Source organism: Populus euphratica, unplaced genomic scaffold (assembly GCF_000495115.2).
Source record: "Populus euphratica unplaced genomic scaffold, PopEup_1.0 scaffold11.1, whole genome shotgun sequence".
NCBI classification, from domain to species: domain Eukaryota; kingdom Viridiplantae; phylum Streptophyta; class Magnoliopsida; order Malpighiales; family Salicaceae; genus Populus; species Populus euphratica.
In genome coordinates this window covers 590,026-606,517 of record NW_011499878.1, presented here as the reverse complement: position 1 = coordinate 606,517, position 16,492 = coordinate 590,026, and the positions used below count along the sequence as shown (strand labels likewise).

At 35.2% G+C, this 16,492-nt stretch overlaps 3 protein-coding genes across 3 annotated transcripts; 1 reads left to right on the top strand and 2 right to left on the bottom strand.

Moving 5' to 3' along the window:
* Window positions 1-537: 537 nt before the first annotated feature.
* On the bottom strand, window positions 538-5,181 carry LOC105128747 (uncharacterized). Its single transcript, XM_011030548.1, has 2 exons — window positions 3,856-5,181; window positions 538-1,003 (listed from the first exon to the last, which is right to left on the bottom strand). Exons 1-2 carry the CDS (start codon window positions 4,977-4,979, stop codon window positions 982-984), a joined length of 1,146 nt encoding a protein of 381 aa, XP_011028850.1. The 5' UTR covers window positions 4,980-5,181; the 3' UTR covers window positions 538-981.
* A 5,023-nt stretch (window positions 5,182-10,204) lies between these two features.
* Window positions 10,205-11,733, bottom strand: LOC105128746 (pleckstrin homology domain-containing family A member 8-like). The gene is given in 7 exon segments (XM_011030547.1): window positions 10,205-10,237; window positions 10,357-10,488; window positions 10,749-10,778; window positions 10,780-10,888; window positions 10,999-11,129; window positions 11,247-11,302; window positions 11,616-11,733. Coding segments are annotated over 7 exon segments (609 nt in total).
* Window positions 11,734-14,038: 2,305 nt separating this feature from the next.
* LOC105128745 (60S ribosomal protein L14-2) lies at window positions 14,039-16,071 on the top strand. The gene is made up of 5 exons (XM_011030546.1): window positions 14,039-14,164; window positions 14,281-14,382; window positions 14,738-14,867; window positions 14,956-15,068; window positions 15,642-16,071. Exons 1-5 carry the CDS (start codon window positions 14,162-14,164, stop codon window positions 15,693-15,695), a joined length of 402 nt encoding a protein of 133 aa, XP_011028848.1. The 5' UTR covers window positions 14,039-14,161; the 3' UTR covers window positions 15,696-16,071.
* Window positions 16,072-16,492: the final 421 nt, after the last annotated feature.

Here is a 16,492-nt window from a genome sequence, read left to right as displayed (position 1 = left end):
ATTATTTATTTATGAAGTAACATAAAATTTCTCTCTTGACAAGCTAAAACCCCTGGGTTTGCCAGGTTGGCTGCAAAAGCCAACTTCAATAGGCAAATTATAAACTGGCCTTGTTGCTGGTTGCAATGCTTATGTTTTTGCAACATTCTTGACATGCCGTCCTTTGTCAGTTGCTAAGCACAGGGAGAACGGTTCTCCCTCAATTCCACATTTCCATCAATCTTTCTTTAGACTTTATAATAAAAATCCCAAGCCTCTAATCACTAGATCGTACCCTGGAATTCATCACTCTTTGTTTTTCTTTTGAATTACTGAGCCATTTCATCTCTATTTTTAAATGAACCATTTGCATTCCAAACCTGGCTCCCTTAGAGATGGAATAGACGCTGAGAGTTGGAAACCTTGGGAGACGGGGCGCTTTCATTTGTCTATGACAAATTAGTGCCTCGCTAGCATCAACCTTGGGCAACACTTCGGCAAGAGAAAGGGATAGGGTTCTGTTGCTAGTTCTTAAAAACGCTCTGCTAACTCATGTGGAAAATTTGGCTGATGCACCTATGCAATCTGATTCATCTGATGCCCTCAACATATAAAACCTCATCCAAGATTTCTATGTACATTGTCTGATTGTGATCATCCATTGATAAGAGCAATTGCCTCTGCTGAAAAAGGTTCTAGTTGTATAGCCAGGATACAAATAGCCAACCACAGTCAAAAGGCAAAAACATGGAGAGAGCTCTTCTAACTCTATTATGTCCTATAAGGAAGTCCTGATGACAAAATCCAATCTTTTACAAAGACAACAGAGCTTGACCACATCTAGTCTTATTTAATTTTCAAAGCAAGAGGCAAGTACCAGTATCTCTTGATGTCTAGGGTATCCAGGCTTTTCACGGGTAGTGTCCAACTTTTTTGCACAGCTCTGGAAGCTCCTCAAATGATTGCTGGATAGAAGAATAGCTTCTCATCCTAAAGTTCCGATCATTGTCCCCAAGTACAGGCCCTAAATCATGATGGAACAAAGAAAGAAATAGATGTTAAATGAGCAAATATGAAACACGAATATGCATTCCAATGTACAGCAATTTAAATCCTTCTACATTATAACATGGTATTCTGTTCTGTCTAACTACATAAAAAATATCTTTTATAAGCATTAAGAAAATCTATCAGATAAATTAAATGGTCAGATGATTAGCTGGATTCTAAGAAGCTACGAGAACCCCATATTCTGTGCATCATTCAGACCCTGCCAACCCTGGTTTGTATTCCAGGGCACCTAGGTCCCTGTGAAATCAAGTGCCCTTCCCATTAGTTGATTCAAGAGTAGTCCATCAACCATCTTATCACAGGTGGTTAGGGAATCTAGGGTGCGGGTGCAGTAAGATCAATTGTCCTATTCCATTAAATCAATCAACCCGAAATATCTCTTCTGTAGTTCCGAAAAATATATGAAATTAAACTTTCAACATGAGGAAACTATAAAGCATTAAAAGCAGCACCTGATTTAATCATAGCATTAGCAATAAAACTAGAAAGGGACAACCCTGGTGACAAGGAACTCAAACCTAGGTAAATTGAAGAGGTTAACCTTTTTCGCAAGTTAAGAAAATAACACAAAGGAATGCAAATGGGAACAACAGTATATTGCACCAACAAGATCCCTAATCCCCAAACAAGGAATGTTTAAACGCAGAGTATTCAACACAACAAACTACACTGCAAATAAGCCTATGCCATCACCAAGTGCGCAAACATTTCTGCTACACCTTGGATAGATCTATTTATAAGAAAATGGAAGTCTCAACCCTTCTTCTCAGGTTCCAAATTTAAGAATGCCACAAGGTTTAGCAAGAGCTCTGAAAATAAAATCAAACCTGGCATGAACAAACCGGTAAGCAGACACGCCCTTGACATGGTTCGAGCAAGTAATGATATTCCCAAGCTTTATCAATAGTATGACATTCATGCCATTGATTGTTGGATATAGCTTCTAGAAAGTGAAAAAACAAGCTAAAACCTCAGATTTTACAATAACTATGACAGTAGAGTCATTTTCCAAGGCATGGAAAGTGAATAATGGAAGATACAAGTAGAATCCCAAATAGAAAGAAGATTGAAGAGATCATTTTTAAGAGCAGATTTGGTGGACTAAAAAATGAGTTGAAGCAATAACAGTTGTTGTTTTTTCTTCCCTTCTTTGTTGGTGGGCTGGAGGGCTGGAGGGCATAACTTCTAAACTCAAGGTCAAACTGAACAAAACCTAAAGGCTTTGTGGGTTGCCATCCCCCCCCGGGCAACTGAATTAGTTACATGGCAAATGATGCAAAGCAAAACATAAAAAATATGACTATGAGTAAGTGTTGCAGTTTAGATTCCACTAGTTATTTCAGCAAAATTCCTGTTTTTGGAGTTCTGCTCTTTAGCAAATTTTCCATTTAGAAAGCAACTTTATGATATTTTATGTTGATATTTTATGTTAAACCTATACTAAAATGTTCTGTCCTTGATATCGGAACAGTGTGTCACCTGAATGTTGTATTTCTTTCAACTTCAAACAGAGAGTAATAATTGAACAAAACAAGAAAACGCTGTAGATCAAGGCAATCTCATAATAGCTAAAGTAAAAAAAAAGAAGCATCATACTGACTGTCCATGTTTAATTTAAGAGTTTGTCTTTTCCTTCAGACAGGTTTGGCTTAATAGAATTGCATTGTCTTATAAATGTTTAATTTGTGATTGAACCTTTCTATTAATCATTTCCACCAATCATCCCCTTTTCTTCTCAATCTAATGTCCGACCAATTCATTTCTATCTTCATTTTCTAAACTATTATATGTTTCAGTCCTAGCTACTTATTAAAGTAATTTTGCAGAGTCATACACCCGCAATGTCCAACATGTATTGCTGCTTATTGACTCTACACCATATATTCCTGCCTGATACAAATCCCATCACTTGAAAAGCAATAGTATTTGGAATATTATTTTCAATGCAATGGACACTGAAAGTAGAGCAAAAAACGTTCGTAAATGGAAGATTCTCAACAAGCCAAGATAATGAGAAAAGATGCTAGTCTCCATTGAACAACAACATCATCTTTAATAATCCAATGGAAGATAACTAGAATAAAAAAGGTTCTATTCTAGCAAACTTAAAATTTGACCATGAGAGTTTATCTTGCAAGTTGCAGGCCTGATTCATTAGGTAAAAAGCTGTGTTCTAAAGCTTTCTATCATAATCTAATCTTCTTCGTGATGTAAAACTATGTCAATCTTAATCCAATCTTTTTTCATGATTTAAAACTAAGGATGTTAACCTATAATCCCATTCAATTCTACCAAAACCCCACCTCCCCCTGGCCTGATGCAGCAAGGATATTTTAACATTCCCCTTTTCCATAAAATTCCAAGCCCAACTAAACTTGTAAAGCAAAGCTTTTGAAAAATGCCTGGGAACAAATTATCCAAGTTCAAAATCACAACCCTAAGACACTCTCCACATCCCCATGCCTTGCACCAGACACTTTCAAGAACTACCCCCATACCAGACCCCTTTCAGCAATTAAGAATCTAAAACTCAAACTACAATTCTATGCACATTAACATCTTGCAGTTATAAGGACGTAAAAATCTGCGAAGGAACAATACTAAAAGCAAACAATCCCTGAACAACCAGCCACATTGCAAGTTCTGAAGCGCAAGCACATAGAAGCACTTCAACCCAAATAAAATAAACAATGCATGAATAAATAAGAGAAACAAAGGAACAACTAATAGTGACACAAAACATCAAAGTTACACAAGTCAAATTTTCCATTCAACAAAACCGAAAGTGGAAAGGAACATAAATACCCAAGATTGAGAATGCTGTTTATCGGGTCAATAAGCTGAGGCTCCTGCTGGTTCTGTTGTTCCTCCTGCTGTTGTTGTGTCAAATTACCACTTGAAGCCAATGCCACAGCACTCGAAGGTGACCCTTTTACCTCTTGAAATCTCCAAAGATACCATGATGCAACCGACCTATACGGCCTCCATTTTTCACACAGGTGATCCATCTGTGATGGGCGTGGCAACTCCGGCAAGTTATAAAGCACTTGCAACCCTTTCCTCACTTGAAGATCATTAATTGGCAACACATCCGGTCTATGCAGCGAAAAAATCATAAACATATGCACTGACCACGAACCAATCCCATTTACCATAGTAAGCATAGTAAAAAGAGATTTATCATCCATATTTACAATCGCAGAATCCGATAAAATCCCATTTTGATACTTCCTAGCTAGATCATGAAGGTAACTCGCTTTACGCCCAGAAACCCCAATTTGCCTCAACTGTTGTGGAGACAAAGCAAGAACTGTTTCAGGTAAAACTCCAGCCTCTCCACCACAAAGCGAAATAAAGCGCGTGTAAATTGAAGACCCTGCTTTAAAAGCAAGTTGCTGGTAAAGAATGCTACGAGCGAGAGCAAGGAAAGGAGTGGGGAAGGTATCAAAGGTAGGGGGTGGGTAAATGTCAATTAAAGAAGCAAGGAGTGGATCAGCGTTACGGAGATGGCGAATTGCATTTTCAAGTTCACCTTCACATGTTAGAGATCGTGCCATGATCCGCGGAGCGAGAGCGACGATTGCTCGATGTTGGGCGGTTTTAGTTCTTGGGGTTTTGGTGGCAGTGGTTCTGGGTGGTTCAGTTGTGGTTTTGATGGAGGTTTGGGTGGAATTAGGGTCGTTAACGGTGGTGACAACAGCAGCATCGGGTGAGAGTTTACGGATTTTACGAGGACGGGAAGGGATTTTTGCGGGAGGAGATGTGATTGGTGGTGGGATAGTGGTTGATTCCGTGGTAGTACTGGTTATTACAGTGGTGGTGGGGTCATTGAGTGGCTGAGTGTAAACTTGGGTTTCGATTTGTGGCAGAGGCTGGGATTCTAATTGGGAAGGTTGTGGTTGAGGTTGGATTTGGGTCTGTTCGCCCATCAGTGATCGGTCAAATTAGGGATTAGGGCTGACTATTTTAGTGTCAGTAGTGGTGGATGCGGCGGCGGCGGTGGTGGTGGTGGAGGAGCCAGGTATCTGTTTTTTAATTTTGAGGGGGTGAAAGGGTGTGAAACGGGGTATCGGAAATTTTAGGATTGACGCTCGCTTGGTCGCTGCGTCCGAGAAGGAAAGAAGATGTATCTGAATTATTGTGATCCCCACGCTATTCCATGACGCGTGAATTTTACCGCTGTTATGATTTGGACCTGTTATGGCCCAGAACGCTTGGATAAGTTTGCTTAACTTTGACAACCTAAAGCCCACATATTAAGCCCATTAAAGTTCCAAGACAGGCCTATCTTACTTCCACGTTTGAATTTTAGAAGACGCGTAGGAGAACCATCGTTTAAAACTTAGATGGCGGGTTGATTCTGGTTCTAGAGTTTGTGGGAAAATGGTTTAAACAGTGTTTCTTAAAAATTTAATTTTTTTTTATCTAAAATTAACTATTTTTTAATATCTTAGATTATTTTAATATATTGATATTAAAAATAACTTTTTAAAAATAAAAAATATAATTTTAATATATTTCTAAATAAAAATATCATAACCACTGTTACATTTCTAAATACACCACACCACTAAATTAATATGTATTTAATTAAAAAAATTAATTAATTTAATAAAAAATTCTAATGGATTGAATTATCATTGATCTATTAACAATTTTTTAAAAATATATTTTTAAATAATATTATTTTATTTTTATTTTTTTATAAATAAACTCAGTTTAACTCAAATTAAATTTAAAATGATTTATTTAAAACTTGACGAGGGAGTGATTCAGTCTCAAAACAAATCTTAATACCTCTGGTGTTGAAAAAATATACATCTTTTCTTGATAATTTTGATTTTGGTTACATCTAAGCATATGAAAACCTTATGATAAACAAATTAATTATTATTAATTACCAGAAACTCTTTAAAAAGTGTTGGAATTCCACTGTGTCTGCAATGTGGACATGCACAGTGGATTTTCGCGCCTTTTGAAAACCACTTTGATGTTCCTGTGGGCTTAGAAAGGCTTTGGATTTTCACGCCTTTTGAAGGCTACTTTTCTGTTCCTGCGGGCTTAGAATAAAAGAGTTGAAGAAACAGACCAAGAGACCATGTGTTTGGTAATATAATAATAGTTATTTTTTAAATAATTTTTTATATTAAAATATATATTAATAATTTTTTATTATTTTTTAAAAATTATTTTTAATATTAATATTCAAAATATATAAATTATATTAAATTTTAATAAAAATAAAAAATAAAAAAAATTTAAATTTTTTAAAAATAAAAATTCAACCACATTTCCAAACACTGTTTAAATCTGCACACTCCATTTCTGTCTTGGAACTCGCGGCTTAGGCATGGGAGAGAGTTATCAAATTAGGGATTTTTTAAAAAAATATTACAATAACATAGAAAATTTAAAGAATAACACTTTTTAAGGAGAATTTAATAAAAAAATATTTTTACCGCACTTCTAAAATATAATATGCACTAAATGTACACCATAAGACAAAATATAGCTGTTAAAAAGTACTGACATGTTATGGAAAATAAATACAAGAACTTAGCCTTCTCCTCCTTGTCATCAGTCTCAAATGTGTTCAAATTATAAGCAAGGGTGGCGTTTTAATTTTACATTCTTGCTTGCAAAAATAAAAAGAAAATTAATTTGTTGCTGAAAATAAATAATCTTAGAAAAGATGGGTAGCTAAAAACTTGAATCCCCATTATTTTTTTCCCTCTTCTTTTCTTAGCACAACTCTTATATATAATTTTGAAATTCCTCGTAACTAGCAAATTCAAAGTTAAAAATAAAAACTCAAAATAACTCCATTGATCTAGTGGATTAAGTTAATAACTCGGCAAAACTCAATTAAAAATTTAATTGTAATTCATTAATTTTTATTATTTTTTATTAAAATAATATTATTTTAATTTTTAAAAACATTAAAATTAACTTGAGCAACCTAGTTAAAACTCAGTTCTTGTGCCGAATTGGCCACCAAATCGGATTTAAAAACTCTGCTGACGACATTCTTGCTCAAATCTGTCTTTGACTCAGCCCGCATGCAAGTTTGGGTGAGAAGTAATATAAACCTTTTAAAAATAAAGTTTTGCTTTTTCATGAATCATTACTAGGAAAAAGGATTTAATTGAATCTGGATTGCTTGCTTGCTTATGAGAGGATAAGTTGTTCCCATAGAGAAGGCTGGTACAATAATTTAAATATTGATATTGTAGTTTAAATCAACCGTGAATTAGTTAAATATTAAATTTAATTGATATTGCGGCAACTGCAGCTTAATTAAATGTTAATATTGTTGAAATCTTATATTTCTGAACATAATATTATTTAAATATTATATTTCTAAACTATGACATCCTTAAATTATTTTATTTCATCGAATCTTTTTTTTTTTCAGATTTTATTTCGCTTTTTATTTATATTTTGTATGTCAGTTGCCCAATTTACCCCAAAATTGTCGTTCCTGGAGGCTTAAAAAAGAGGGCTCGTCGTCATCATGATATATGTCAGTAAATGCTTTGCCAACTTGGTTGTGTCTTTGATCTTTCTCTGGCATTCAGAGAGTGTTAAGATATTGCCACTTATGTGGCAGCATTTGCCGGAGAGTGTTAAGATATTGCCAATTATGTGGCAGCATTTGCAATCGATCTTCTAGAAACAATGACCGCCATTGCCATTGTCAAATAGGGCTACAAGTTGGAGTTGATGGCCACCATTGTTGACAAAAGAGCAAGAGGAGGGTGGCCATCATTGTTGACAAAAGAGCAAGAGGAGCTACCATGGATGCCTATGAATAGAGGCATACGTGAGAGAGCAAAATGCCATGGATGCCTATGAATAGAGGCATACATGAGAGAGCAAAATGAAATAGAGAGGTAGTAGAGCCAAAGAGGTGAGAAATGTAGGAGAGAGTGTGCTGCCAAGGGTAGCAAGCAGTAGCTGCCATTGCAGCACTGTAAGGAGAGAAAAGAGTGAGGTTGTGAGTTAAAAGAGTGGATGATTCCTCCTCGTCTATTGTTGTAAATCTTGTTCTCTCTATATATAATAAAATGGCTTCTCTTGTGGATGTAGGCGGTTTGTCGAACCACGTTAAATATTGTGTCAGTGTATTTAGTCTCTAATAGGCAAATATCAGAACATCACTGGTTGGAATCCCCTACAGAGAGGTGGTGCAAAATTTGGCAGGATTGGAAATTTGGTTTTATCCGGATGATCTGTCACTCATTTTGCGCTGAAGGTGGTTGATTCGAAAAGAGATGGTTGGTTGTGGCCTTCTATTTTGGTTTGTTTGTAATTTTTTGGCCTTCCTTGGATTTTTTTCCCCTCGGAAAAAAGAGAGGCACGTCAACACCATCAGCATTGAAAAGGCAGATAAGAATGGCAATTGGTGGAACGTAATTTCAAAATCTCTTTTGTATAATCCATCCAATTTTAGCACACATTACTATACACAAAAAAAGAATCACCATAAAATACAGAACACCATTAGCATTCAGCTTTGCATGATCATCCAAATCTCCCTCCAAACTCATGCAGCTCAACTCTTGCTTCGGCTTCTTTATGCTTACCTGCAAGTTATTGAAAAGCTCTGTAAGTAACGTGATTCTATCATTAACAGTCCAGGGGCAACACAAATAAGTATAATTCAAAACCCATTTTCATTATAAACAACAAATTGATGGCGAGTTTTCAAGGAAACGTGGATCTTATAAACATGCCAGACTCAATGAATTTGGACTTGACAAACAACCAAACTTAAGATAAGATGAGTTTGAAAAAAATGTCAAATTCAAGAAACTTTGACTTAAAATTCATCCAAGTCCAAGACAACGTGAGTTTGATAAATACGTCAGACCCAAAGTATTTGGGCTTGACGGTTAACTAAATCCAAGGTAACGTGAATTTGACAAGCATGCTAGACCGAAAGAACTTAGACATTTCTAAGTTCTAAGGCTATAGATTTGAGCTCGAACGATCCTTTACAATAAAAGTATTAAAAATATGATAAATCATCATGTCTATACTCATAGATATATACAAAGTCTTTTAAGGAACCTATTATATGTACTATTTCATTAATGATATATAATAAATATTTATCTCGTATTGATATTGTTGGATACAAAGAACTTTATAGTCTTTTCTCTCTCTGAAAATAACAAGGTTTAAGAGATTTATTACTGATATATAATAAATATTTATCTCGTATTAATATTATTGGATACAGAGAACTTTATAGTCTTTTCCCTCTCTGAAAATAACAAGGTTTAAGAGATATAAATACTCTTTAAACGATTCACGTAAAAGGTTAGAACTTTTTATCTCTTAAGATATGGATATATAGATTTCATAGTATTAACTAACTAAAAACTAAAATAATATATTTTTATTTATTGAATTTAAAACTCTTTTAAATCATTTAATACATTTCTTATAAATATATTAATTTTATCATTGAAAGGTTTTTTCTTATTAGAACTATTTTTATAGGTATTTAAACTTCTACTATAAACCTGAAATTTTTTATATTAAAAAAAATTCAAGTGTTTGAATTAACCACTATCCCAAATACAGAATAATTGTTATTTTCATATCTTGGATTTTGATAAATCATCACATTTAGTTCTATAAATACAACTGTTCTGTAGTTCTATAAATGCGACTGTTCTGTCTTTGCCACTGTGATTAATGGGGTATTTGCAGCTAGTCCTTCCTCTCTCTCAAATTTTCGGTTAACTCTGATCTCCCCCTTCTCTGTATATTTGTTTCTTGTTTTGTGATGCTTGATCTAAAATATTGCTCATTCTTTAAGATAAACTCTTCACGACCATTTTTCCTTGGCTTTTTTAAGAACTATGGATATACAGGTTACATAAAAATTATTTCATGTAGGTGTTGTGGTGATCAGGATTCAGGAATCAAGAGAGAATGTCAAGAAATCACATTTCAAAGAGGATAATAAAATGAAATGGTGAATTTGCTATCACTAAAAATTGCAAATACCAGGACAAAATGAGATCGAACTTCCTCAGGAGGTGATCAACTAAAACTGGAAAGAATCAAAGAAATGAAAAAAATCCAAGCAAACAATAATTCAAGTTCCTGACGAACTTCAATCACCATTGACTATGGCTCATCAAGCTTTCAAATTGTCCATTCCAACACTAGCCTGCAGCAAGTCCGAAATCGCGTATCAGCGCAAACACAGAAGGACCACGGGATGCTTAATGCAAGTCCAGTCAAACTTCAAACGTTAAAACCAATAATTTATTTGCTAAAATATCTTACGGGGAACTTGTGATTCTCTTCCAACAAAGGTGAGAACCTTCCACAGAAGTCTTCCATGTCAGAAACATCATCTCCTTTGACACCCACTACACTCATAAACTTCTTCCTATCCGGAGCCAACTTCAAGGCAACCTGCATTCCAGTTGATTGGATTTCAATAACAATGAAAACCAGTAGTGAAATGTACAATGCATTAAGATTTGGTGCAGTTATATCTTATTTCAAGAAAATGTAAAACAAAATAGAGAACATTTTCACTAGAAATTTCTTTCACAAAAGTTCTACAGTTGCGTATGCATTTTTAGATGCAATAAAAGAAGAAGAAAGCATGCAACTTATGCCAATAGAACCATATATCAAAAATCAAGAACATTGATGCTACAAGTGTTTACGCTAAAACTTGAACTAGCCAGCCAGCCAGCCATGCCATTTTTTCAGGGACTTCTCGTATGAATCAGTGCAGACTTGTGACATGCTCCAGTCCGGATGCACCATTAAGTTGCGGAACACTTCTGACAAGAAATCCATGGCCCTATAGAAGTCAAACATATACTGTCTCAAACATGAAACATAAGAAATTGTACACTCTTGTCTGACACAAAACGGTAATTTTTCCAAATAAAATACGGTGTTAGTGCTAACCTTGTCAGCCAAAGTAAAGCATTTGTGCAACTGGATGAAGATTTAGCCTTTTTCGATTCAATTTCTGACTGTACTATCCTGTACAAGTAATTGAATTCTGATTGATTGGACAAATACCTAGTCTCCAGCCTCTGCAACAAGAAAAAGAAGAGTAAAGAATGTCATATTGATCAGTTTCTTCTGCAGAAAATAGCTATTGACACAGAAAAAGCATTTACAGCAGCTGCATAGAAAAGGGATCATATTACCGATATATTACCACCAATGTCAGATTTTACAGGTCCCATGGCTGGTCCAAAGTTTTCTGCAAGCATATAAGCAATCATTACTGGCCAAAGAGATCAATTTTGTGTATCTCCATGAAATAAACCGAAACTGTAACACCAGCAAATGCTGATGAGCAAATTTGTATGTTCCCAGTCATCCGGAAATCAAGGAGGAAAACAAAATTTCTTTTCAAATATTCATGACTGAAAGAGAAAGTCATTAAAGAAGTAACGCATAACAATGAAGCAATATATTTTACATGTTCTTTAGTTTCAAGCATGAAAGAAATTGTGCAGGCATGAGTGCAAAATCAACAAGTCTCTAACAAAATAGCAGTAACTAAGATGTACCTAAAACAGGCACTACTGTTTTGCACAAATCCAAGAAAGGCTTGGCAAGAATTTCTCCCTCGGGAGACTTGACATGGTCCATCTTTTCCAAAGCTGCAGCAAACACATTTCCCTCCATTCTTCCGCTATACTTGTTAGCTGCATACCAAGTTGCTTATTAGCCCTAGCTCGATAGAACTAAGGTATATATGCAAGTGTAAAGATTCATGAACTTGATAGGCATTGACTACATGCAGTTATCGCACAAGCTACAATCTAAAAGAGAAAGAAAGGAAAAGGGTATATTAATTTCGTTTCTTCTAACAACGACAAAGGGATTATTTAGCAAATTTCACCACGCAAATCTCATCCTTCTTCATTTTAGTTGGAAAACTATGCTTAAGCTCTAACTCACCATGATCTCTCCCAGCAAAAGAAGAGGGGCACCACTAGACTGCAGGATCCTGTGTTTGATTTTTGGCTTGCAAATACACCATTGAAAAATGAAAAAAATTCTTAACAGAATTGATTGATTATGAAAGATTATGTGATGGAATGATGTAAATATATATATTAATGGTCTCAAACATGAAAAAGAGGAACTGATTAATGCTCCGTAATATAGTACTAAACACAAATTAATCACCTGTGAATATGAGATGCCGAGGTCAGAATCTGTGCGAAAATGGAAGATAGAAATACCGTTATTTCAGTTGTCAATGTGAGATCGATTGAAACCACGGCGTTCGAGAGCTACTTAGCCACATAGTTTAATGAGAAAACAAAAACTAATTCCCTAGTTTACGGGAGTATGGAACTGTTTGCCGTAATTTATTTTATTTTTTCATTTGACTCAGTTTTGATCGATCAATTCAAAATCATTTTGACTTTGTGGCCAATGTGATTTTAAATGACTGACATGATAGTTAAAAAAACATGCTTTACTCTATGACTTCGAACCTCGGACACAACATCGCAAGAATTTATTAAATCCCTCTTAATACAGCGATGTAGAATATACGTATTTAAAATTATTCGGAAACCATTCCGAAAAGAAAATCGATCTTGATTGATGCGTAAACGAGCATGAGAATGCTCCCTATCATCAAGCAAAAATCATTTATTATTACTTTTATTCGGTATAAGTACAAAACTCAAAACCATGTATCTGGCTGAACGGCTGTTATCCATACTAATTTTGTGCTAAAGAGTACCTAAACCAGCAAAAAATAAAGCTCTCCTTTTGTTTTCTTTTGGCCATTGTCTTCTCTGTACATTTACGTAAGTTTTTAAACACATAGCATGCAGACATAAGTAATGTTAGCAACGTTATTAAGCACAGACGGCTGGACCTCGTATTGACGATGCCATCAGAAATGCTGTGGGCATAGCGTAGATAGGATGCTACGCCATATTACGAAGTATAAAGCATCATTATACATAAAAATGTGCTGTGGCTTCTATTGCTGAAGATCCATTTCTTACCGAGATGCTATAGACATCATAATGACTTCAATTTACCGAAGGAAAAAAAAATGAAAGAGACATTTACCGAAAAGAAAATGACTAAATCGGAGTGGGAGGGAGGTCGAGTCGCGACAACTAAAGAGAATCTGTTCATCTAATGTAAGGAGGCTATTATTTTTATAGCTTTTTTTTTACTATTATCAAAAAACAAAAAAAACTAAAGAGAATCTGCAAAACATATTTTGAATCGTCGGCAAATTACATAAGGCGCCGAAGCTGCCAAGAATCCGAGAGCAAAATTGGTTTAAACATAAAAGTTATCCACCCCAGCCATTCATGCGATGCCCATCTACACCCCGTAAAAGGCAACCCAAGCTGCTCTTCTCAGATTTCCCAATGATGTACCATCCTGTTATCGTCTTATACTAGAATCGTAGTTGATAAACGCAGCCTAGCTCTAGCTGGATAGATTGGTTCGAAAAACTTGGATTCAAAACTCAATATAGATTTAATTTTTAATTAAATTGAATAAAATATTATTCTAATAAAATCTGATAGGATAGATTTCAAGTAATCTAGCTGGTCATACCCTATATAAATTTTCTCAAGTCAATATCAATAAATTAAAAAAAATTTATTTAAATAAGAAAACAACCCAATTATCCAAATTCCTTTTCGAGTCGAATCATCGTTCTCCAAAGATTCCTCACACAATGTTTCTAATTCCATTAACCTTAAGTGCTCAAATCGATGGTCCTATTTACAAAGTTCTCCCATAAAGCGGGGCAACTATAGAATTTATGAAACGATTGGCTGAAAAGCGAAAACACCCAAAATTGAAAACATCATAACTTATATAAGCCATATATAAGAAAAAAAGAAAAGAAAAGACGCCACAGAAAATAGTTGAAAGTTTCGAAGTGATAGCCAATAGTAAAAAGACACGTGCAAAGATCCAATAACCCACCCGAGCGCACCACAACCAAAACGAAAAACCCTAGCAGCAGGTCTTCTAGTATTTCATAACCTCGGTGCTCACAGCCTTCTCCTCTCCCTCAGCAGTCGCCTCTCTCCGTCGAGTTTTTGCAGATCTGCGAAAAATGGTGAGATGGTTTTTTCATCTCCTCTGTTTTTCTTCCGAGAAAATCCGTTGCTCTATAACTTGATTCGTTTTTCTTAGACTTACCCTATTTTGTGTTTTTTTTTCTTTCATGTGTAGCCGTTCAAGAGGTACGTCGAGATTGGGAGAGTGGCTCTTGTCAACTACGGCAAGGATTACGGCAAGCTCGTCGTTATTGTCGATGTCATCGATCAAAACAGGGTGGGCTTTTCTTCTCTGTTTCCCTACCTTTCCCTTGAATGTATGTAGATAAAGCTTATTGTTTCTTTATCAACACTTGATGATAACTAAGGATGTTTTGAATACTTTATAAGCAATAATTTAGTGTATTGGATGTTCATATGGTTGTGTTAGTCTGAAAGTATTTTTTAACTTTTTAAAAGGTTTAATTATTTTGGGCTAGTAGAGTGAGAGCATTTGTTTTTTAAAAAAGAAATAATAATAATTGCTTAGCATTTGTTTGCATTTTATAATCTGTTTTGATGATAAGTCTTAGTTATGTTGGCTGATGGAAGGATGAAAGCTTAAAGATTTGTGACTTTTGACGCTGTTATAGGCTCTGGTTGATGCCCCAGATATGGTTAGGAGCCAAATGAACTTCAAGAGGCTTTCGCTTACTGATATCAAGATTGAGATCAACAGGGTTCCTAAGAAGAAGGCACTAATTGAAGCCATGGAGAAGGCTGGTGGGTTACCGATTGTTTATTCCTGCCCTTGTTTAATTTGCTTCTTTTTTTTCTCCACCGAATTTAAACTGTTTTTCTTTGATGGCAGATGTGAAGAACAAATGGGAGAACAGTTCATGGGGCAGGAGGCTCACTGTGCAGAAGAGAAGGGCATCACTTAATGATTTTGATAGGTTCAAGCTCATGTTGGCAAAGATCAAGGTTCGCAATTCTCCATCTTGTCTTTTCTAATATTCATTGTACTGCGTTTAATTTATGGTCAAGCACCTCTGCTTTAGATGTTGAATTCTCCCCTTCTTTACATTCAAACCTAAGTCTATACTAGCACTATATGATGTCTTTCTGGTATCACTTCTCCAATAGGGCTTTGGAGCTTTGGCAAAACAATATGATTTCTTCCTGGTATCTCTTTCTGAGTAGGGCAATGGAGCCCTGGCAGAAATTGACCCCATCCTTTTAGGGCTGTAGAAGTACCAACTTTCAGCTTTGAATGAGAGCATATAACTTGATTTATCCAAACACTATATGACCATTGCAGTCGAAAAGTACTAGACTTCAAACTGCTTACTTTTTATATTTTGTACTCATCATCGCCTTGCTTATGAGGGTTAAATCAGCCCCTAGAACATGCGTATGGAAGTAATGCTCAATCATATATTTTATACATGTGTCAAGAAGTTTGATCGATTTAAAAGGGTACTGCATTGGTTTTGTTGAACCTTCCTACAAATATGTTCACAAGCTTGATGCATGTTATCAATGTGCATTCTGCAGAAGGCAGGAATCGTCAGGCAGGAGCTTGCAAGACTCAAAAAGGAAGCAGCTTAAGATTTGTTCACTTCTGAGCTTTTCATTATTTTGCAAGTTCAAACTTCGCTTCAGTTTTAGCACTTTGGGTTTTCCTTTCTGGCTTTTTATCAATTTCCTAGTTAGTGGGAGAAACCAATTGTTATGGATCTTGTTATGAAAGAACATTAATGATTTTTCTAGACGTCCTATTTTTCCTGGTTATGAGTTGTTGTTCTGGGTCCTTTTGGTGGGTTTCTCTGATGCTATGCCTGTCAGGAAGTCATCTTTCCTAGACCTCCGTGCGATTTCAATGTGGAGTAGATGAGTGGATAAAATAAATGAGGATTGATCAGAGAGTTACTTTTGCCATTAATTGGATATTTTAGCAAGAATAAGTCGTATATTTTATCTAGGAGAAGGTATCTGCTCTTATCCGGACTTACAACTTGTTTGAAACTAGTTGTATTCTAGAATTGATTTGAACTAATTATTCAATTTGATTTGCTAATTCAATTTTGTTCTCTTTGGAATAGGTTTAAAATTGTGGAATTCATTTGATTTGAGAGTTTAGAGAAAATATTTTATATATCTTACTTGACAACTTATTCCAAGCATACACGAGAAAGAAGAGTGTTAAGTGGAATTAATTTTTAATTGGTCCAACTCTAAAGCAATTTATATTCATTTCAATGTGGTTTACAAATCTATAAAAACCTTTGATTTTAATTGGTTGTTGAATTCCTTAATGTTATTTAAAGCTTTTTAAACACCACGAGTTGAGTAAGAGTAATAGTATACTTCTACATAAATCAGTTGTCTTCGAAGGGCATGTTGAT

What these genes read in the sequence shown, in the direction of transcription:
- LOC105128747 (XM_011030548.1), bottom strand. Translation starts at nt 4,979, where the DNA reads ATGGGCGAACAGACCCAAATCCAACCTCAACCACAACCTTCCCAATTA. An exon ending in AACAGCATTCTCAATCTTGG is followed by an intron (nt 1,004 to 3,855) that starts GTATTTATGTTC and finishes ATCATGATTTAG; the next exon opens with GGCCTGTACTTGGGGACAAT.
- LOC105128745 (XM_011030546.1), top strand. An exon ending in ATGTCATCGATCAAAACAGG is followed by an intron (nt 14,383 to 14,737) that starts GTGGGCTTTTCT and finishes ACGCTGTTATAG; the next exon opens with GCTCTGGTTGATGCCCCAGA. An exon ending in TGAAGCCATGGAGAAGGCTG is followed by an intron (nt 14,868 to 14,955) that starts GTGGGTTACCGA and finishes CTTTGATGGCAG; the next exon opens with ATGTGAAGAACAAATGGGAG.